The sequence below is a fragment of the Macrobrachium rosenbergii genome, chromosome 15 (assembly GCF_040412425.1).
Source record: "Macrobrachium rosenbergii isolate ZJJX-2024 chromosome 15, ASM4041242v1, whole genome shotgun sequence".
NCBI classification, from domain to species: Eukaryota; Metazoa; Arthropoda; class Malacostraca; order Decapoda; family Palaemonidae; genus Macrobrachium; species Macrobrachium rosenbergii.
This window is the reverse complement of record NC_089755.1, coordinates 54,152,740-54,175,401: the sequence shown is the minus strand read 5'-3', so window position 1 is coordinate 54,175,401 and position 22,662 is coordinate 54,152,740. Positions and strand designations below refer to the sequence as shown.

The 22,662-nt window shown below is 37.1% G+C and overlaps 2 protein-coding genes and 1 long non-coding RNA gene across 6 annotated transcripts in view; 1 reads left to right on the top strand and 2 right to left on the bottom strand.

The window, feature by feature from the left end:
* Positions 1-245: 245 nt before the first annotated feature.
* LOC136846752 (uncharacterized) lies at positions 246-7,344 on the bottom strand. The gene is made up of 5 exons (XM_067117951.1): positions 6,788-7,344; positions 2,121-2,323; positions 1,478-1,761; positions 1,001-1,164; positions 246-501 (listed from the first exon to the last, which is right to left on the bottom strand). The coding sequence occupies exons 1-5, from the start codon at positions 6,870-6,872 to the stop codon at positions 344-346; spliced, it is 894 nt and encodes a 297-aa protein (XP_066974052.1). The 5' UTR covers positions 6,873-7,344; the 3' UTR covers positions 246-343.
* LOC136846753 (m-AAA protease-interacting protein 1, mitochondrial) lies at positions 2,697-21,669 on the top strand. Of its 2 annotated transcripts, none has more exons than XM_067117953.1 (6): positions 2,697-2,898; positions 11,682-11,856; positions 12,277-12,475; positions 14,130-14,286; positions 15,248-15,361; positions 20,530-21,669. In XM_067117953.1, exons 1-5 carry the CDS (start codon positions 2,879-2,881, stop codon positions 15,342-15,344), a joined length of 648 nt encoding a protein of 215 aa, XP_066974054.1. In that variant the 5' UTR covers positions 2,697-2,878; the 3' UTR covers positions 15,345-15,361; positions 20,530-21,669. The 2 variants fall into 2 exon arrangements, with proteins under 2 accessions (XP_066974054.1, XP_066974053.1); XM_067117952.1 differs by lacking the exon at positions 2,697-2,898 and adding an exon at positions 8,587-9,679.
* LOC136846755 (uncharacterized) overlaps positions 17,402-22,662 on the bottom strand; it is a 34,454-nt gene continuing 29,193 nt past the window's right edge. For all 3 annotated transcript variants that reach the window (XR_010855529.1, XR_010855530.1, XR_010855528.1), the window contains one exon: positions 17,402-19,790. This is a non-coding gene — a long non-coding RNA (uncharacterized lncRNA). The remainder of the gene's footprint in view (positions 19,791-22,662) is intronic.

The window sequence follows — 22,662 nt, the reverse complement described above, 5'->3', positions numbered from 1 at the left end:
TGTTTCTGTGTTTTATATTTATAAAAATATTTTTATCAAAATTATAACTAGCATTCTTAAGGCGAATTCGACTTAAAATTTTTAAGAGTTCTTAAGTTGTAACAGATTGTCTTTGGGCAATGAGGAATACTGCGGAAAGAAAAAATACCATTTGATATTGTCATTTCTGGAGAAACACCTTTGGGAATATTCCCATGCAACTGGAAAATCTTAAGAAAACTAAAAAGTATTGTTAGACAATTTTAATCAACCTTTGTTTTCCAACAAAAACAGAAACAAAAAACATACAGTATTCTTTCTAAAATTCACTTCTTTTTTTATACTGCTTTTGGTTTGTGCAGTATTACAGTTCTACAGAAGCGTCCGTTTCGTTCTGATGCGAAGTCTTTGTGCCCAGGTGCTTGGCTATGTCGGAGGGGTTGGACAGGAAATGCTGGAAGCACAGGGCAGCCTTGCGGTCACACTCGCAGACCTGGTTGACGCAGGTGACCTCTGACCGAACTGTGAGCAGAGGGATAATATGCAAGTGTTAGGTTAATGTAAAATGAATTAACTTTTAAATAGTCTTTGGCTTAAATAACCAAAAGCCAGTTCTTAGCGTAGTCTACAGTAGAACATCAGTTTAGGTAAACATAAGGCAGCTATGTATATTTAAAAGTACACTAGGTCTAGTGACCAAAAGCATATTCACAGTGTAGAATCTACGGAACACATTTGTTTAGATAAACATTAGGTAAATGCGTGTATATAAAAGTACAGCAGGTACTTAAAAGGAACTGATGTAAATGTTCATAAATTATAAGGCAAAATTTCGGCATAAAATTGATATAGTTGTCCCTTGCCAGCTAGAATTCTTTGCACATCAGAATTTTCCAGAGTCAGATGTCAGCTTTATTAATTAATGAATCGACATTGGAAATCAAAAATGTAAATTACGTATAAGGTTGTAACCAACTCTTGGTCCCATTCAGTGAGGTCTTCCCCTCGAATACATACTTACCACAAACCACCTCTTTGTCCAAGACTGTCCATGCGTACATCTTCTGGTAGGGCTTATTCCAGACGTCTGGACACTCCTTGACGGCGTGTCCATAACACGTTTCGTGTTCCAGGCAACACCTGTCCAGGTTGTCCACAGGTGCACTTCGACCTCCTCTGCCGCACCTGTAGGAATGATACTATGTGTATAACGACGTAGATCGAAGAGTTTTTTTTTTTTTTTTTTTGCCGGTAGGTCTAACGTTTTGGGTAAACAAGACATAAATAAAATTCGAAGGCCTGTAATTACATACGATGTGGTTTTATTATGCTGTCACACAGCTTAATATACTTGTAACTGATGTAAAGCAAGGTAAATAAATGGTTTGGGAATATCTTTACTTATCAACACTCGAAAATTAGACCTATGCACAAAATGGAAGACCAGTTTGGTGGAGTTCGCTTATTTTTTTCTACACAACACAGTAGGCCTACTTACCAGTTGCCGTAGTAGATAAACTTGGTAGGTTCTTCACTGTTCGCATAAAATATGATTTTTGCTCCATATTTGCCCAGTTCTGGGGTGTGCTTCTTCGTGACGATAGGGAGCATCAGCCTAACACCTTCGGAGGTCACTTCACTGCCGGCGATGTCCTGGGCGTCGTCCTCTTCCATGACCTTGCTTGCAGCCTCCGTCAGGTGGCCCACTTCTCCTTCAGTAAGGTTGCCAACGTCTCCGATCTTTGTGGAGTTTAGCAGGAGTAATGTACCTCGAAGACCTCCCTAATGAATAAGAAGCCTCGTTATTATAGTTTAATAAATTTCTTTTGCAATTGAGAAAGGTATCGTTTATTCGCACTTCGAGAGGACGAGAGATGGGGGGAATGGGTAAAGAGAGAGAGAGAGAATTTCAGAAGTTTTTAGGTAGCTTATGTAAATAGACTTACCACCATGAAAAATCATGCACTCTCAATCAGTTTTTTTTTCTATATTCTATGAAAGTTTTGGCAAAAACTCCGATATTTTATGACAGTTTTAGCAAAAACTCCTATGTCTGTTTAACCTTCAGTGTTAATTGCAGTTCACACCAACAGGCCACCACCTTGAGAGTAATAAGATCCCCTCAGTCTAGTCTTACTCACTTTCAAAGTGTAATCAATAAGTTCTTCATATTCGTCCTTCGCTTCTCCGCTCGTGTCGACTTCGTTGTCTAAGCCGCCCTTAACCTTCTCGCCCTTTTTGTCCTTGCTGCCCTTCTCTCTCATCATCCCCATTTCTGGGTTAAAAAAGTTCGGCCAGCCAAAATTGATTTTGTTTTCGGCAACCGTCTCCGGCGCTGCTTCAGCTGAGAAACAATGATAATAAACAAATTAGTTAAATGGAGTCATGTTCTTTTGGGAACTACTATGACATTGCATTTAATAACAAGTAATTATACTCTACAAGATTTACAACTCAAGAAATACTCTCGGTATTCATTTCATTTCGTTATTCATGTCAATATTTTGATGATCGAAAATATGTATTGCTTGACAAAGTCCTCGTAATTCATGGGGTTTAAGATTCTGGTAATATGTAGAAATGAAGACTCCTTTGTTAACATATGCTGCCATCTAGTTTAGAGTAACTTGACAGTTAGTGTTCAGTCTAAAAAGCTTCCCTCTGTCATCCTTTCCACGTATTTCCTCAAACGTTTTCATTACTCAACCAATGAAATAAGTCGTTTTATGTTTTACCAGGTTTTAGTATCTTAGAAAACTTTCTTCATTTTCAAGGGACACCTTTGCTTGACGCCCTTACAAGTGTGCATCACCATTGGTGACTTTGTATAGAGAATTATTGTGTCTTTATCGTTAAAACTTTTCATATATACTTCAGATAGACCCGGTAATGTGCCAAAATGCTGGAGACTGCGTGCAGGTAAGAATGCCACATTTTAAAGGGTACGGTTATTGGAAATCGTGATTAGCCAAGGCCACTTAGGAAGTGACTAAAGATTGGAGTATAATAATGTTTGATGTAATTATGACGAATTTGACATTGATTTCCATTGGAAATTGCCTTTTTTTAATTCATTACAATGCCCTTTTGTTTAATAGTATTGGGTGACCACAGTGATAATCAACATAGCCTACCAGTGCCTTCGCATTAGACTAAATTTATGTGGGTGGGGCAGGAGATGCCCATTTCCCCTGAGGATGTTGATGAAGAACGAGACAATGAGCTAAGTAACCAAATGATGTATGGCCACTTAGGTCCAAGCAAGTGGGGCTGGGGTTCCAGGGGGGGCCCCTTGGCATAGGACGACTATGGGGTCCAAAGGTTAGGCCTATGGAAGGTATGTTTAGGATGCATCCTCCATTTCACCCTAAATTTCGATGCTGTAAGTCATGTTAAGAGTGCAAAGTCCCCAAACACCCATCCGATCATGCATGCCACTGTGAAGTATAATACAAGTCAAATTCGTCACGCTAATGAAAATGGGACAGGAGATTTGGTTTGCATTTGTGATGGAGCATAGGCTGAAATGCAACCTTGACCTTGACCACACGTGTTGCCATGATCTGTAACACGCTTGCAAACAACTGACTCCAGAGTTAACTAGTATGATAAGAATGAATGCACTGGGACTGGAGCCCAAGTAGCAGAGAAAGAATTAGCTCACTTTGGATTTCTGTGCTTTTGTAACTTTTTTGTACACTTTTTTTTTGGCTGTGTTGCTAATAGTGTTTTTTTTTTATTATAAATACTGACGCTTAAGAATTCTGTAATTTGTCATTTTCCAAGACAAATGTCATTTAATATAACTGCAAATATTTCCGTTATATTGGTAAGGTTCAGAGAATCCACAGCATCTTAATTTACCAGTTATAATTTTTTAACATTGATTATTGAAAGGGAAATAGTTTTATCAGTTGTCTAAGAATTTCTTTAATTAGAGCGTAAACAACCATTATATTTCAAAGCTGCTGTGATTATTAATGACCATCTATCAATAAGTTCATTATATCTAATAAATTTAGGTGTATAATTATAATGAAGGTGCAGCAATCTTCAGTATATTGAAATGCCGATTTTTCCTCTGTTCAGGGAAAATTTAACAGATGAAAAATCCCAAGTAGTGTTAAAAATGCCAATAAATTATGCTGCTAGTAAAATAAACACTGATTCATGAATGCTTAACCCCACCATACGAGGGAAAACACACAAGGTTTGATAGGCCGAGTTGAAAGGGGAAAAAAAGGATGTAAAGAGCAGAGTCGAATAGAAAACGTCCAAGGCACCAGGTAACGTCAAGTTACGTTATATCGAACAACTCTGTATGCTACAAGGGGCAACATACAACAAAAGAGCTGCCGAGCATCAGACAATGGGCAGTAGAAGCACAGGCAAGGACAAGCCAAGTATGATTGACAGCTCGGAAAATGGAAAAAAGAAAACAACACGAAAAAGAAGAATTTCGACTAGAAAAAAGTTCAACGTGGACTAAAGTGTGCCACAAGAATCGGACAAAAGGAGGTTTTTTTCTGCAATTAGTCTAAAGGAGCACGCGACCGGTTGTTGCTCCTTGGCTTAGGTGCTCCAGTTACTTGTCGCAAGTCTATGTTACGTTTCAGTTATTATTATTATCCGGAAGATAATAATAACAACTGAACAAACTTCCAGAGAAGATAATAATAATAACTGAACAAGCTTCCAGAGAATATTGTTCATTTATTCTATGAAGGAATCAAAATTATAGTCTCAATACGTTCAAATTACCTGGAAACACCATAAATCACCAGGGAAAAAAATTATTCTACCGAATAATTTCGTAGCTGCTCGATAATCACGGTCAATTTCTCACAATTACCGACCACTTCTAACACAGCTTCGACCAGCAAAGCGTTAGAGCGAATTTAATATAAGTGTTTTTAAGAACAGAGGGTGGGAAAGTTTTAAGACTTTCCCCTCAGAGAGAAAGCCTGACCAGACGAAATTACATTTTAGCTGTCATGCGCAGGCGTTAAACGTCTTTCTCTCATATCTTTTAACAGTTCGTAACTTAAAACTGACTCTGAGGTAAATAAACAAGACTAATAACGTGTCAAGAGAAATTTCTCCATTGATTTTATGAGTGTTATAATGCTTTATTCCTCTTTATGCAGTAGATACAGTATAAGCAACGGTTGAACGGTTCATAATGTAACTAACAAAGAACTCTTGCCGAAGATGGTCATTAATAGACTGATGATTATCAAGAGAAAACTAACACAATGCGTCATATGGACGTCTAACCTCATTGCGTGGTAATTCGTCATTGCTTCTCGGAAACTGCACTTTCGCTTAATTATCATTTGACAAGAAGAGTTTGTTAATGTTTCAGGTTTCAGTTTTCTCCTCAATCCTGCAGTTCAGTTCACTTTCAGATCAAAGCACCGGCACTCCAGAATAACTTAAATACTTTGTTTTATTTAATAATTAAGAATTTTGTCTCTATACTGCAATCGGTTAATGTAACCGCAGTTCGAAAGTTTCTCTTATTTGATATGAACAGCTGATGCTGTTAGGCCTAGGATTGCTACATAATGCAGAGGCTATGCAGTCCTTTTACAAAATAATAAATATGACTCAGGATGCGAAGATAACAGGATGTTTACCTTTACTGTAGTAATTAAAGATAGTAAATATATTTTTACCCATGAGATTGAACTTTGATCATTTATAAAGAGCATTTTGCTCTGTTGAGTGAAAGTGACATTTGATGGACTTGAGCTCACTTGTTCTGGAATAATTTACTGGGCCTATGTAAGAATGAGTTTAAATTCATCACTTCCCTTTAGTAGGTCAGGTGAAATTTAATCTGTGTCAATTTTAATATATTTCAATAAATATTTCCTTTTGCACTTTAAGTATCACTTTGGGACATATAATTAAATCCTTTACAAGTACGTGTAAAAAAAATATTTGGTTATCTCACAACAATTGAGACATACATATATATATATATATATATATATATATATATATATATATATATATATATATGATTCAAGATGGTCTCAAATGAAATTCAGTAACATTCTTCTACTTTTATGGTTTTCATTAATTGTTCCTACCTATATATATATTTTTATATATATATATAATTATGAGGGAACGGCCAACAGGGATTTTATTATTTCAAGATGGTCTCAAATGAAATTCAATAACATTCTTCTACTTTTATGGTTTTCCCCTACCTGCCTACCCCCTCCCCTCCCCTCCCCCCTCCCCCCCTCCCCTCCCCTTCAGCATTGACCGTATCACTTTGTACCACATTCTTCACGAGTTACCTTCTCTAAACCGGGAAGGGAATTTTTCTTACTCTGTTGTCGTATCAACTATAAGTCACTAGATTTTTAGTTTAAAGGAACACGCCTTTGAAAGATCTTGATCAAATTCAATTTTGTTTACATAATGAAAATGTGCTGTTTTCGAGGCTACCTCATTTTAATGTTAAAATTGGCCTTTTCAAGCGCTGATCAATTCTTTTTTTTTTTATTAAATTGCTTTATCTATAATCTAAGTGAAAACGGGTCAGTGAGCTCCACCTGACGCTTACTAAGCTTCACTCTGACAACCTGCCATGATGAATAACGAATTTATGAGCATCGCACTGTAGCCAACCTTTAAATGCTCTAACAGTTATTTCAGTAACAATACCTCAGCTTCAAAACCCATAAATAGAACAAAAAATTTTAGTTTTCATCACAGTTTCGTCACGGTAATGAATATCAGCAGAGAGTACTTAATCACTCACATTATGAAGTGAAATAAAGCTCCTTACCTGTCATGAACGTGGTTGAAAATCCGATGAGTATGCTAAGCTGTAGGCCCATTATGACCTGAAGCCGAATTTTAACGCCGGTCATTTTTGGGATTTTACGTACGTTTTTCAGACTCTAGAATTATTGTTTTGCTATTCAATTAAAAACTATTTTCGTACGCTCAAAATTTGTAATATTAGTTTAAGAAGTGTTTAAATTACCGGTATTTTATTGATATGGTACTACAATTCATTATGTCTAGAAGCTAAACAGTCCCGTTTTCTGTCGCACTTCTCAGATTCACAGCACAACTGACGGCGTCTCCCGGCAAGACTCGATGTGAAGTCCTTTTTTAGCCTTTTTTTTTTAAAAGCCAGCAGTTCAAATCACGACGTCCAGTTCATTCAGGTCTCATCGTGCACTCGGATTAGAATGTGGGAAGTGACTGGCTTCTTTAAAACTACCGAGCTTCAAGACGCGACAGACGGCGGCCGATCTGCTTTCTATACCGCAAAGCTTATTACGTCGCGAGGAAGAAGGGCGTAAGACGAACGGCCGGAGTCCATAAACCTCACGTGAAGTCTGATTTACTCGAGAATAACAACTGTAAGTATACCTTGGCCGGAGTGCAGTGGAAAACGTCGATCGTAAACAACAGGATCTACAAAAATATCTCTCTCTCTCTCTCTCCAAATATATATATATATATATATATATATATATATATATATATATATATATATATATATATATATATATATATATATTATATATATATATATATATATATATATTTATTTATATACAGTATATATATAATTATGTATATATGTATATATATAATTTATATTTATATATAATATATATATGTATGTATGCATGTGTGCATGTATGTATAAATTAATGTGTATATGTGTGTGCGCGTTCGTTGTATGCATAGGTATGTGACAGTCTCGCTTTCTCCCAGGAAACTGCACGTCAAGTCATTTTTACAAATGCTGCAGCATTAATGAGTGCATTATCCAAATAAAAATATTTTTTTCTCTCTCGTCTATTCTTAGCATCATCTTCAACAACAATCTTAACGCCCCTCTTACTCGGAAAGCCGCCACCACCCATATGTCGTTCTTTAGAAGTGAAGAGAAAGTGAGACATCTTCCAATTATCTTGCAAAGCGCCTTTCCGGGTGGGAGGGCTGTGACGTCATATTGTATACATCGTTTTCCGCACCGTCCATAACTCTTTCTTAGACCGTTGTCCATACAGTAATTTTAAACAGCTGAAAGTCACGGAGAACAGATTGCATTTTAAATATGTATGAAATGGATATCCTGTAAGTGCCTTTGTCATATAACATAAATATCTAGGTTATACTTTTCTTTTGTTCGATAGATCCATTATATTGTCATGAAAGTATGTATGTTTTTGGTAATAGCCTCGCGATATCTTTGTGATTTAGTATTATCGGAAGAAAGTCATATATCTAGTGAATTGGAGAATAAGCATAGGCTATACTTAGCAAATTCCAATATATTTCAGTTACATCAGCGTGGCCGTGTCTTGTAAAACGTTCGGTATTCAAGTATCTTATATAACTTTTATGTCGTACTATTACTTCCATTTTTTTTATTCGTATCTCATCATATTTATAATGACTTATCATCTACCGTTTGTAGTGTTATTATTTCATGTGATTGTTTATTAGTGTAAGTACCTCCTTTCAATTCGTTTTTTTTTTAAGAACCTGAAGGTGGACAGATCTCAGAAGCTTTGTAAAGTTTGAGAGTAAGTCAAGAAGAAATTCTTACGGCATATTTTTGTGCCACAGTTCCCCGCTAGATTATTCCATGTGTTGGAGGATGCATATTAGACTCAATCACAGATTGTGGAAGTGACCAGGTACAGTTTTGTTGTTGGTGATGATGGCTTTAGTGATCCTAGACATATCTTGTCTGGTGTTCATCAGTGTAGAGGTGCTGAAGATTTGTTGCTTTTAAGTTGTGGCTGATGACATGATTGTTGGTCTAGAAAGTGAGACTATGCAGAGAAAGCTACACTTCATGCAGTTATTTCCCAACTCAAATTTTAAAGCTTACTTTTTAACAGAACTTGAAAAATATTTTATTTATTATCGAGGAAATTATTAAAGAAGGTACTTATGACAATATTTTGCGGGTGAATGTCGTGAATGGACGTTCTTTATAGGATGTAGGGAAGAGTAAAGATTGTCATTGTTGTAGACAAAAGTGATATCTTTACCATTCTAGTCCACTACATAAGTGTTAAAATGAGGAGATAAATAATATTATAAGTACAGGTGTCATACGAGGAAAATGTAAGTGATGATTGTCGCCTGGGAGCTATTCTTTAATGGAAAAATATAGAGTTTTATTTAATATTCTAGAGCACTGCCTAAGAGTATTAAAAAGGGAAAAATATTAGAAATACAGCAGCCATACCAGGAAAACATAAGTGATGACTGCCCTTTGAAAGTTACTGTTTAAATGAAAAAAAATATGAAAATGAAAGAATATTTAACAGAAAGAATAAAGAAAACGCCTAGACAATGCGAGGGATTCCAAAGCCAACCCTCCTCCATTACTACTACTCCCCCTCCTCCTATGCCTCTTGTCGCCGTAATAAACTGTGAAAGCAAATGAAGAAATGTATCTAAACATCGTAGCTTCCCAAAACATCTTGTCAGTGGTAAAAACAGTTGTTAGATCATGTAGCAAGAAGAAATTAGAAGGCAAAACGTTTATAAGACATCTGAGTCTCTGTAAACTGACGAATCCTGCCGCAGGCTCAGGCGGCGGACCTAACCTTTATGACCGCCATAAGACGAGTCTTGGTCCTCCTACCTTTTTGTCTGATGTTAAATCCTTCGGGCTACATCAGAGGAGGTTCTACAGGTGAGAAGAAGTGGCGAAATTAATTTTTAATTGCGGTATATGGATTAATGTTCTTGCATGTGAGCCGTACGTCCTTTTTTGATATTTGCTTAGGTAGGCTTATTAGACTCGCTTGTTATAGCTTAGAGCATCGTTATTTTTAACTTTTTTCTAATTAATAACCTTTTTTACTCTATATTAAGCTGGGGTAGAACTAAACAAGAGGCTCTGTATTGGGTATTAATGGGGTATTAATTTGGAAATTGATTTTTCCTATAATGTATTGGTTGCTTATTAAGAATTTGCCATTATTTTTTGTCGGTCGACTGTAATTAACCTGTAATTATACCTGTTTTATTCTTAATAACCTTTTCACTATGTATTAAACTGTGGTAGAACTAAACAAGAGCTCTGTATCGGATATTAATTTGGAAATTTATTTGTATTATAGTGTTTTAGTTGCTTATCAAGAATACTGTTATTTTTTGTCATTCGACTGTAATTAACCTGTAATTAACCTCAGAAGTTGTACATTGGCCATTCTGGAATGCTATCGCGCATGCGCAGCTTTATAGGGGAGCTTTTGGTAAAAAGTGGGGTTTCCTTCACTGGGGGGTTCCAGGGGCGGAGTCCCCTGGCTAAGTAACACGGCCTGCTAGGTTAGGTTAGGTTATGGTACATTAGGTTAGTATATTTCTTTTATAATAGGTTTCCTTAGTCATTCCCTTCTTAAATATTGTGTATGCGCAGAACCGTTCCATAACAACATGTTGGTCTATTTCCCCCATTGTTTCCAAAACCCCTATTTTCCCGAAAGCGTCCCAAACCATGTTGGGTAGGTATGAAATTAATAATAATTGACCGACAACAAACAACACTGCCTCCTTCATCAGCAACACTAAAAGTATAGGAAAAATCAATTTCTAAAGTAAAAGTCCGTGCGGAGCTGTTTTATAGTTTTTCCGTTATTTTTACCAGTTTTCTTCTAAATAACCTTCCCGTTTTAAAACTGATAATTACAGTATATTTAATATTGTGACTCAGTGAACTGTACAACTTAGGCCTGTTTTACCATTTGCTTAGGCCTAAGCCTATTAATCTCTCTTGTGGTTATTAATCTTTTTTTTTTTAACCATTATTCAGAGTAGTCTGCAGAATAGGGAGACAGGGATAGGCATTGTAATTTGAACCTACTACCACAAAGGGGTAGCATAGGCCAGTCTGTGTACTCGATATTAAGTGTTACTTGGTGGGGGGGAGGGGCAAAGCTCCCCTGGCTAGGTCAGGGCATGGTGCCCTAAGTCAGGTTGTGAATGTAAAGTCTGGTTCAGTCAGGGCATGACTGTAAAGGTTAGGTGAAGGTTGTTTTATTTAGGTCACAGCCAGTGCCAGACCATGTTTCCAAACGGAAATTTAATCGGCTTGGTGCCCTGCGTCACCACATGACCACTCCATCAACAAGCTTCAGTGACCTGCCCAGTTTGTGCCCAAGAATAATCATATGTAATAGACCAGACTTATTTAGCAAGTAAAATGGCAATTTTCTTGGAAAGAAATTACTATAACTGCAAGCCATTATTTTTATGGAATTCTTCTCTTCCTACATTACAGTTTAACTCCAGTTCTTCTTTTTAAAGCAATAGGGTTTTGACCAAAAAAAAAAAAGGTATATAATGACCCCTGTTGGTATGTTCTGTGATGAGAAATGCGTTATACTCATGTAGCCGATCATTAATCTTTGCTAATTTGGTCTTTGATATGGGCACTGTCTGAACTTTTAAAAACTATTGTAATCAAATTTTTATAAATTGAACAAGAAATATGTTTTACAGGTATTTAATTTTTTCCTGTGATCATCATCTATGCTTCAGTAGTAAATATTGGGAAAATTGACCCATAACTTGAAATTGCTTGTCTGTAATGAAATTCATACATCTTCTAGAACATAATATTAAGACATTTTGATGTAATTTGTTTTATGTTACTGACAAGATCTTTAATAGCATGTCTTCTGATCTTCCAGAGGTAGTCAGCAGAACAGGAATACCAAGGAAACTCCGCAGTTGATGAATTTCCCATGGGTCATATGGCCAAGTATATGGTACACATTTAGAAATTGGATATTTGCCAACTTAATTATCAGACCGTACCTGGACAAAGATTTTACACTATCGTCATTCAAAAGTGGAGCTATCCAGGTCAGTAACTACTTACTGTACATTGTCCTTCCCCCGGAAAAACTTATATTGTAATTTAAATGCAAGTCTTAGTTTTCAGTATTTTTTTTCTTTTCATATGTGATGCTGGATATTTAGGTGTCCATAGATAGTGTATTCATGCACAAAGAGTGCATGATTACATTACACATCATATTCTTTGGAAACTTAAATTTCAAGTCAATGGCCCCTGTGGGCCTTTTCCATATGAATAGGGTTCATCTTCTAAATAAATGTGATAATAACTAACTTGTCAGTGTTTGTATAAATGAGTATAGAGGAATTTAGGTTTGTTTGTTGGTGCTGACTGTTATTTACGACCAATATCACTGGTCTCCGAGTGACATTCATTTGAATAATACAAAAGAATCATCAGTCTATTTAAATTTATTTATTTCCCAGGCTATCGTTCATGTCTCCCAAGAGCTTTCAAAAGGGAACTTTAATGCTCTTGAAGGTTTCATCACCAAACCAAGCCTTGAGGAAGCACAACACAATTATGCTCTTTTGTCCTTGAAACAAAGACTTGATCTTGCTGTAGTAGCGGAAGACATATTTTTCTGCTTTCCATACCAGATTGGAGTGATATTCACTAATGAAGGTAAGCAATGTTATTTATTATGCTTTGCTATATATATTTCTAAGATGAAAATATAATTTTTGTCTTTTTTGTCAAGTGAAATTATCATGAAATGTATTGTTGGAGAATGTTACTTTGTGACCTTTGCTAGAATATTTTGCAACACATCACTTAGTACACTGGAGATCGTGCTATACAATGTGTTTTAAATCTAGTGATATGCATAGGTTCTTAAGGAAACTGTTATAGATTTTTGAGCTGTGCTGTATATGGCAAGCGAGATTCGGGAACTAGTTGTTGAAAATGTAATTCCTGAAAATTCATCACAGAACTCTAGCTAGACATGAATGATTTCATTGCCTTTAATGCTTGAAATCTTTAGGTTCACCTTACTCAGTGCAAGAACTTCGAATGAAAGAGTATTTTCCTTGAGTTTTTAAGGTCATCCATCTTATCTCCTTTTAACCTAATGATTATCACTTTGGTCTAATGGTTCAGAGATTGTCTTCCTCACTTTCCTTAGCTAGCCTGATGTATGGGCTTTCTTACTCTTCCTTGTGCTTTCTGATTTGTCTGCAGGGTCCTAGTCCTTTTATTAATACCCTTACTCCCCCAGGAGCCTCTGGGTTCTTTGCACATCTTTGCTCAGGAGTTCCTATGGCCTTTCAGGTCCTTATTACCTTATCAGAGCACCAGTAGCTCACCTCACATTCCACCTGAGTTGTTGTTCCATATGTTAAAGTAACAGGTTATGATTAAACAAATGCAACACTGTATTTAAAAAAACAAATTTTGAATTTTCTCTGCAGCCATTTACATAACCTTAATTGTCCTCCTAACCACCATGGGTCTGTTGCAGTTGTTTCTGACCATACAAAGTATGATTCCATTAACTACCAGAGACTTGAGAAACTGGATGTGCATGCGCTAACCTGTGTGAGCCACCTGATCTTCATTTTCTTTTAGAGTTGAATTGACATACTTTAGGAAGGAAGGAATGTACAGTAGAATTTAGGCCGATGGCCATGTTCTAAGAGCCTGGGGCCCATGAGGTCATTCAACACTGAAAGGGAAATTGACAGTAAGAGGTTTGAAAGGTGTAATATGAGGAAACCTCGCAGTTGCACTGTGAAACAGTTGTGAGAGAGGGTGGAAAGTCAGATGGAAGAAAAAGAATATGAACAGAGGTACAAAAAAAGGGATGAAAGAGGTTGCACCTAGTGGCTGAAGAGACACTGCAAAGAACCTTAAGCAATGCCTACAGTGCACCACCTGAGGTGCACTGGTGGCACTACCCCCTTATGGGGGACATACTTTCGGTTTTGGTTTGTGCACAGTGCATGTGTAAAGTCTGGTGAGGTACTGTAATGAGTTTGTATTGGAAAGATGGATTCTTTTGAAATTTCATTTTATTAGCCTTCGCTACTTGTAGTAGGGTCAGTGAACTGTATAATGGTCTTTCATCTAGGACATGACTTGCAGTAGGTGGGGTGAGGAGACTTTTCTCATTGGGAATATCTTATATCCCATATAAATGCTGAGAGGAACTTTTGTAAAGTTGTCGGTTTAGATATAAAAAAAAAATTTGTTTTAGAAATTCATTTTTTCTTTAGTGTGACAAACCTTCACATGTCTGTTGCCAAGTGTATGATAATTTTTATCTTTTTAATTTCAGGTGGTCCAAAGGAACGTATATTTGTTGAAATCACCATGTGCTATCACGTCTTTAAAGGACTTCAAGATCACATAGAAAATTTAGTCAAAACTGATAATTCTGGTCCTTTACAAGGTGTTTATGACAATTACGACCGAATTTCCATTGCTAATTACAGGTATTTTTCAGTTTCATCCTCATTTAAAATTTTCAGTATAAATCTGTAACAAATTGTGTTATTCCTAGCTTGGTTATTGGAAATGGGTACTGTGGCATTAAATTAGGATTATTGCACTGATGTTCTGCCTCTTCTAATCATTTTACGTTCCCTTCCTCTCTCGTTTTGTAACATGGAATTTCTAAACTAAGTTCATTGTTTCTTAACAAGGCTAAATAGGCAGCCAATTGAAGCAGAAAGGCCTTGATTTGGGATGTTTCATGCTTCTTGAATATGTCTTAATTTATTTTTATATAGTCCAGTGGAATAGCAACCTAATACACACCCCCAGCTCATCAATGAGGGTTATAAAAAGGGAAGAGTATGAATGAATGGAAACTGCTCTTGAAGGAAACGATAGACCTATTTCCTGAAAGATAAATTCTGAGTATAAAAAAACAGTTCCTTAGGGTGAAAGGTTAAGAGCATGATTCTTTGCAAGAAAAATGGATAAAGAGCAAGCATAAAAATTTTACAAAGCAATTCAGAGTTTATACAAACTCGATAATTTTATTTCAAATTCCTTCCTTCCCAGTCCTTTCAGTTTGCACCCCTCACTGAACTGGCCAGAGGAGTAATGACACAAGTGAAGGTGATAGATTTATGTGCGACACCAAAATGTTTCAACTTATTTTCCTTTGTGTTGGGCAGCATGTTATTTAGAATTCAAATTGAATTAGCCAGTGATAGCTTTGACTGTACTTTTTTGTGCTCACTCATATCCAAGCAAGACACATGCGAGTTTATTTGCAATTGATATCCCTTTTGTCTTATGCTTTTTGTATGAGCTGTGAATGGGTTGCTGGAAAGTAAAATTGATGCCTGTCATTTGCTGGTCGTAGGCAATAGAAATTTTATATCCTTTTTGAGTAAGTGAACTTTCATATTAAATCCTCCAGCTCATTTGATTTATGTTTTGCAGATTCATACGTGAATTTACAAAAGGAGTTGATGATGACTGGACTGTGAATGTAGCCAATCACTTTAAACCAGGAGAATATATTCAGCAGCAACGTTAGAATGAAAAATACTGGAGGTAAAGAAATCACATACTCAGTTTCAGGACACAAATAGTTTTGTAATAGATTTAGATTTATTGGTGAAAATCTAAATTATTAACACTGAGTTTGTTTTGGTGGCAAAAACTGATTACTTTATGACCGCCTTCAGGTATGTTAGCTCATTTTCCAGACATTAAAAAAAAACCAACTTGCTGTCTGCATATTTGTGGCACCCCCAAGTCCCCTTGTCAGCAGAAAATGGGCATTCCAGGTGTATCTGCTAACTTTTACAGACCTATTAATCAGGTCTCATCTTTCCTAAAAGGTTTTACACTCTTCTTCACTTCTTTATATGGCATTACCTCATAGTTATTTTTGTGGGGGTGATGGTTTCACCTTACTATTTGTAATCCAAATCCTTTGGGTTTCAAATATGTATATTAAGTGTCACTTACTTGAACTTTCTGCGTGAGTGGTGACTGTTACTGATGCTTCTACTGCTAAGTGTAAGTCTCCTCTTTGCTTTGAGCAGTAATTCTTTCCAAGTTCTTTATTAGTATGTAGCTATTTTGGGTTGGTATTTAGATTAAAATTATTGTGGATAGCTTGGCAGCCTATTCTGGCAAACTTCTGTTCTCATTTTGTGCTTGTCAGTTAATTGCAAGTAATTGTTTTCCCTATTCAATTTTAATTGAAGCATTTATTGTTGGTTACTGTCTTTGTTTTTGGCTTGTTGCTGAAATCATTAGATCGTGGATTTAATGATTTTATGCTGAGCCGAGATCTTCATGGAATTTTTGTAACAAATTTTGATTCAGTTTGTGGTTTCAGGTCTAAGTTCATCATCTGAGTCCCCTTAAAGTCATCAGTTAGGTATTTGTTACACACTCAGTTTTCATAATTGTTCAGTGTAGATATGTTGGCATCACTCTGAGAGGTCTTACGCTAATACTTCTTCCTGTCCTGTAATCCTAAGGACTTCATTCTCCCAAAAGATGAAAGTCTGGGCCACCTTCTTTCAGGTCTGCTTGTGGTGGGGGTTTGTCTCAAGAAATTCTGGAAAATTCTGGAACTCTTGACTAAAGACAGAGCAAATTGTGGGTAGGTCAAGTATTGAAACAGTGTCACCAGTTGACTAAAGATTGTTTCAGACTTGACCCACCCACAGTCTGAAACTATGTTACCAGTTGCCCTTTCTGGAGATAAGTCCTCCACTGATGTTGGAACCTACCAAAGTTGTCCTATTCAAGGATTTCGGAGTTTCTTGCCCTTGACAGAAAGGCGAGGTTAGTGACAGCATAAGGAGCTATATAGGAGGTATTGCAATCAATGGGGCTTTTACAGCTGGCTTTTCACCACCCCTAGACCCTCAGAAGGGCGGAGGCTTGTAATCAACCTTGCTCTTTTGTATAACTTATCATAGTTGACACCTTTCTGGATGAAGATGGTGTCTAGCCCATCATTCCATTGGGAAGTGAAAAGGTGTTCTTTCAAGTCCCAGTCTACAAGTCTTCTGAGATATGCCTCTACTTTGTTTGGTAAGAAGGGTCTTCTATTTCATGATCCTTTCTTTTGGACTAACCATGCCCCACAAGTCTTCACTTGTTTTATGACTCCAGTTGTTCTTTGGGCTCAAGAGAAGTAGCATTTTAAAGTATTACCTCTTAAGATTGGCCAATTATGGTTTTTCTCCTCGGAACTTTGGAGATACCTCACTTATGTACCTCCTCAATCTGTACTTAATCAGCTAACGCAAGTTGGACCTGACACTGGCAAATGAGGCAGTTTATTTGGGAATGGAGGTCAATAATAAAACATTTTTGGCATGACACATGATTGAAAGGATATGAAGGCTTTGTGCTCTCTAAATGGAGCTCTGAAAGACATCATTCCTACCTACAAGTCATCCAAACAACCTCCCAGGTTTTTCCTATGTAATACTGTATAGTCTGTGAGCCAGAACCAAAAATTTGGTCATTGGTGGCATAAGCATTTTGAAGCAGTGTCATAAATGGTACAGCTTTGTCTTAATTGTAGGCCCAGTAGGCCCAGTTTTGCAAGGGTATCTCAAAAAATTTTTCATAGCAAAATTTATTATAAATAACATTGCTTGTAAATTTAGACAGAAAAAATTATTTGAAAATTATTAACAATTACTGGCATCTCCACTATTATTTTCCTTGCTAGCAACCATGGATTGTGGGTAAGCCCAGTGGTGGATTTCTTCGCTATCTCCAAGAACCATCATCTTCTAAGTCTTCAGTGTCGACAACTTTCAGGCCCAGTTTTGCAAGTGAGGTGGCAACATTCCCAAGAATGACATACATACAACAGTGGCAGGATGATGATGGTGATCCTGTCTCCAGCCAGACCGCAAGAGATTGGCATACCGGAGGTGATCCTGGCTTCCAGGTGATACACCCAACAGCAAGATGACAGCTGCTGGAGTTCCCGCTGGTAAGGTGGAAGAACCTCATGTAGACAATATTGGCACCAATGATGAGTCTATTGCACACCCAACCCCAGGCTAAAAGGATGTGTGGAGGATCTTTGATAAATTCACCAGGTTTATGGACAATCCCAACATGACTGCCCATGAGATTTCTGAAGGAGCTTCAAAAATGCAGCTATAATTAGGAGAATAATCCAATGGTGCTAACAACTATGGATTGTGCTCAGTGGTGGATTTCTTCGCTACCTTCAAGTATCATCTTCCAAGTCTTCAGTGTGGACAACTTTCAGGCCCAGCTTTGCAAATGGAGGTGACAACATTCCCAAGGATGACATAACTACAACAGTAGCAGGATGATGACGGTGATGATCTTGTCTTCCAGCTGATACACCCAATATCTAGACAGGTGGTGGAAGAATCTCATAGGGGCACCAATGATAAGTCTACTGAACACCCAGCCCAAGGCTAGAAGGATGTGTGGAGGATCTTTGATAAATTCACCAGGCTGACAGAGAACCCTAACATCGACTGCAGAACAGTAATTAGGAGAATAATCCTTTTGGCGGAGCACATTAGACTACTTCTTTAAACCCCAACCTCCATGCAGCCAATGCCATCCACCTCAGTAACTTGTTGTTTACTTCAGAAAACAAGCAACCACTTGGTGGTCTCTGGTGTATGCTGCCAGGAATCTGATGTGCTGTGCCTATTGAAGGCCTCTAGGCACCTTGGTGCCACTTCCAATCAGTTCGCCACTTCATGACCCCAAATAGAAACAGAGGACTGGTATCAGAGAGAAAGAGACTTGTAATAAACTCCTGGCAAGTTTGTAAAGTCAACTCCATGTAAGCAGTTTCAGCACTGCTCACCAGTGAGATAAAGTGAGTTTTGTATTAATTCTGTGCACAAAGCTGCTAAGTGTTATGCATGTTGTGTACAAGCATAGTGTACAACTACTCTATAGTACTGTGCTGGAACTGACAAAATCAGGAAGAAAAGGTACAAACTTAACATTTTATATCTGCAATATAGTACAGTGTATGTACATACAGTGTGTTGCTTATAAACAAATAATAGTGCATACACTACTCTTTACTGACAAAGTAAGGGAAATAAGGGTACAAGATGCTGTACCCTTATTTCCTCTACTTGACAAAAGAGTACTATTTGTAGTACTATTAATGCTTATAAACAACACACAGTACACTATGTAATACACTACTGTAATGCATATAGATTAATTTTGTACCTTTTTCTTCCATATTTTGTCACTTCACAGTATTGTAGAGCATTTGTACACTGTACTTGTAAACATGCAAAACACTTCACAGCAGTATGCACAAAATAAAAAAAAAAACTTGCACACTCTTATCTGTGGGCAATGCTGAAACTGACTACATGACTCAAAAAACTTGCCAGGAGTGTTTACAGGTCCTTCCCTCCTCCTCCTCCTCCAATTTCCTGTTTCTATACTAGGTCACAAAGTGGTGAACTGGTCAGAAGTGGCACCGAGGTTTCCTAGAGGGTCTACCAATAGGTGTCAAGCACACATCAGATTCCTGGCTCATAAGGGTCTTGGATGTATCATAGCAGGAAAACGATGGATCACTGTACTCTGTGATGTTGGCACTACAGTCCTCCAGTTAGGTACTTGTGCAGAGCAGCAAGTGTAATGACAGTGGAACATGTTTCCCCTATTTTTGAACTTCAGTCCTTATTCCGTAAATGTGGATCCTTCAGACAAGACTTGATTACTGTCAGCTGTTGAGGCTATGACTATAATGCTAAGCTGCTTTCAGAAAGTCGCAGATGTGGGGACTTCATCCTATACCTGCCACCTACTATGAGTTTTCCCCACGAGATCTGGAAATCCAAGAGGGACCTGTAAAAGTTCTGCTGGCTTAGATGATCTTTGTATAAGCTGCAGTAGTTGTAAAATCTTGTCGATCATTTCTTCAAAAGGCTAATTCATTCCCATCTCCTTTTTATCCAAAAGTCTAGGCCAGGCAACCCTGCAATAAACAAAAAATTAAGATTCCAAATTGGTGAGTTTTAAAGTTGAAGAAACTCCTAAGCAATAGACCCCTATAAATGAAACTTAATTCATCAAAGTATTACTAGCTAGTCAAAGAAAAAAAATATACTGTTTATAGCAAATTACATCTCAAACTTACAAACAGGGTAGGCATGTTGGAAACATACAGGATTCTGACAGTAAAGCATCTGCCATGACTTCCTGTTGTTGTTCTTCGCACAATTAGTGCACTGCATCAAGAATTGGGGGTCGTGGGTCTGCAGCACTAGCATGTGATGGGATGCATATTAATTCAACTTTCACAGAATGCCACAAGTATGTTATCATCACTGTTGCTGTAGCTGTTTGACACAGGATATTCATGGTACCCTCAACTCAAAATACATTTGATAGTGTTGGAGACACCACTGGTGAACAGTTAATCGAGCAGCTTGATCCAACTCTGATAGAGACAACAAACTGCTGCAATGAGAGTGTACAGCAAATGTTAGCACTGATGGTAGGTTCCAGGTAGACCAGGGCCACTTGCTAGCACCATAAGAAAATATTTGGTAGGTAGACCAGGGCCACTTGCTAGCACCATAAGAAAATATTTGGTACTTTATTTGTACTTTGGAAAAATTATGTATATTTCGTTTTTTACTTAACACCCAGTGTCACTAAGATTTTAATTTGCTATCAGTATCACTCTTTGTAACAAGCTTTATTTTTTTCAGGATGCACCAGTTTTAAGAGGTTGAAACCTTGACGGTCAACTAGAACAAAGTTTTGTAAGATGTGGACAAACTACCTAGTGCAAATGTTCTGATAATTTTGCAAAATCATTTGGCACACCATTTGCAAAATCATTTGGCACACCATCTGTCAAACACTACATTTGACATATTTTGCAATTCATGGTTCTTTGAAACAGTCATCAATGTATAATAATTATGTAGATATGGATCATAAGTTTACTAAATTTATCCAGTCTAAACTTGTAAAACCAAGTGTAGATATAAAAATGTACCCACTCACTAACTAAAACATTTTTCATTCTTAAGTCTTTTGTTTTTTCCGTACAAACTCATTACTCTACTATACAGCCTTATTGTGTATCTCTGCAGTCCCTTAGACACTTCACAGAAAAGGAAATTAAACAGTCCATTTAGTTACACCTGTCAAGGTAGTGCATCTCAGTTCCACAGCAGCTCTGGTGTTAAGTCAAGCTCCTAGCACCAGCAGTGTGATAAGGTTCAAGAAATGCAGTGCATCCATTTGCCACAGCTGACCAATTGTTTGAGGAACAAAAAAAAAAGTTTAATTACTTATCTAATGGTATTAAGTACAACTGCTTTTGATAATTCATAAATAAAAACATATTTCATTATATTTTTGTGAGATGTCATATGGCCGGACACTTGTTATTCCTGAAATTGCAAGAATTGGAGTCTGTGGCACTGGAGAAAGCCAGTGGTGAGGTAACGGTGCTGGTACCAGATAACTTGGAAGAAAGGGGGAAATGGTATGTCATAGAGACTACAACCCATGTGGAGGTTGGGGTAGGGTTAACTGCACTCCAGAGACACAAAGGCAGTGTCTTAACATACCACCAGATGTGCAGTGAAACCTAGATAGATGCCACTACAGTTGGAACAGAATGGACAGGTCTTCTTCTGTGGAGTGTTGAAAGGATTGTTTAGACACATTACGGCTGTAGTAAAGTAATGACTTGTGACATAATTTTCTTTATGTAGGGTGTGGGATATGGAGTAATGGGTAGATGTGGGGAGCCTCCCTATCTTCCATATGTTACATATTTTATATACAGTGATTCGTGATATGCGTAATTTTAAAATAAAGTTTACAAAACGCAAGACAAGGTGTTTGATTTAGGTCCTATAATTTGATAACTAACTCCTGCAGTGGTGCATAACTTTAAACTCACAGTAGTTTGGCTGTATGATAAAGAGATCAAAAACTGAAGTAGTTGTTATAATGAGGAAACTAATGGAAAGTTATCGTACGTTCCAGCAATGAACACAAATGGCTGGCATTATGAGAATTACATGTGGGAAGAAAATTCCTGGAATATGCCTCAAGTAAATAAATACAGCAAAATATTGTACAGTTTACAATATGAGAAATACATACAGGATAAAAATTCCTGGAATATGCCTTAAGTAAATAAATACAGGAAAATAATGAAGTTATATTATCCACTGAAAGTTACTCTAAACATCTTTCAGTTATCAAGCACTATATTGTAATAGTGTGCTTGTGCATAACTCATAAAATTTACTGCAGTAACTTCTAACTAAATCAGTTATTTGTGGATAAGTACCAGCCAACACTATCACAAATATGATTGTTTTTTCTCTTGTGCAAATGACAACAGAATGCCCATTGTTTTTAAGTCTTACATAACCTGTATTCTATTCAGCAATCATATGGTATAACAATGCAGTAGAACTGAATCATACTGTATACCACTAGGCAGTAGAACTGTAAGGACTTACATTCTTTAAGCCAATGTTTGGTGCATTCAGTTGAATTGCAAATAAAATAAGCAATTAGCAAGTGTTTATAGCAGGCCGTCCTTGATGTATGCTTACAGCTTCTGATCTCTGTGCCTTCTAAAAATTCTTCCAGAGAAGCTTGTTCCACAGATTGCAAATAGCAGAATCCTTAAGTATAAATCAACAACAACCAGAGTTAAACATGCAGAGGAACATGGACTTCATTCTTCCTTCTTCAAGGGAACCACAAGACATCTGTGAGAATTCAAAGGGGGAAACGAGCGACAGAACACTCCTGAATATGACAGACAATACCAACTTGGAACAAATCAAAACTACTGGCCAGAAATG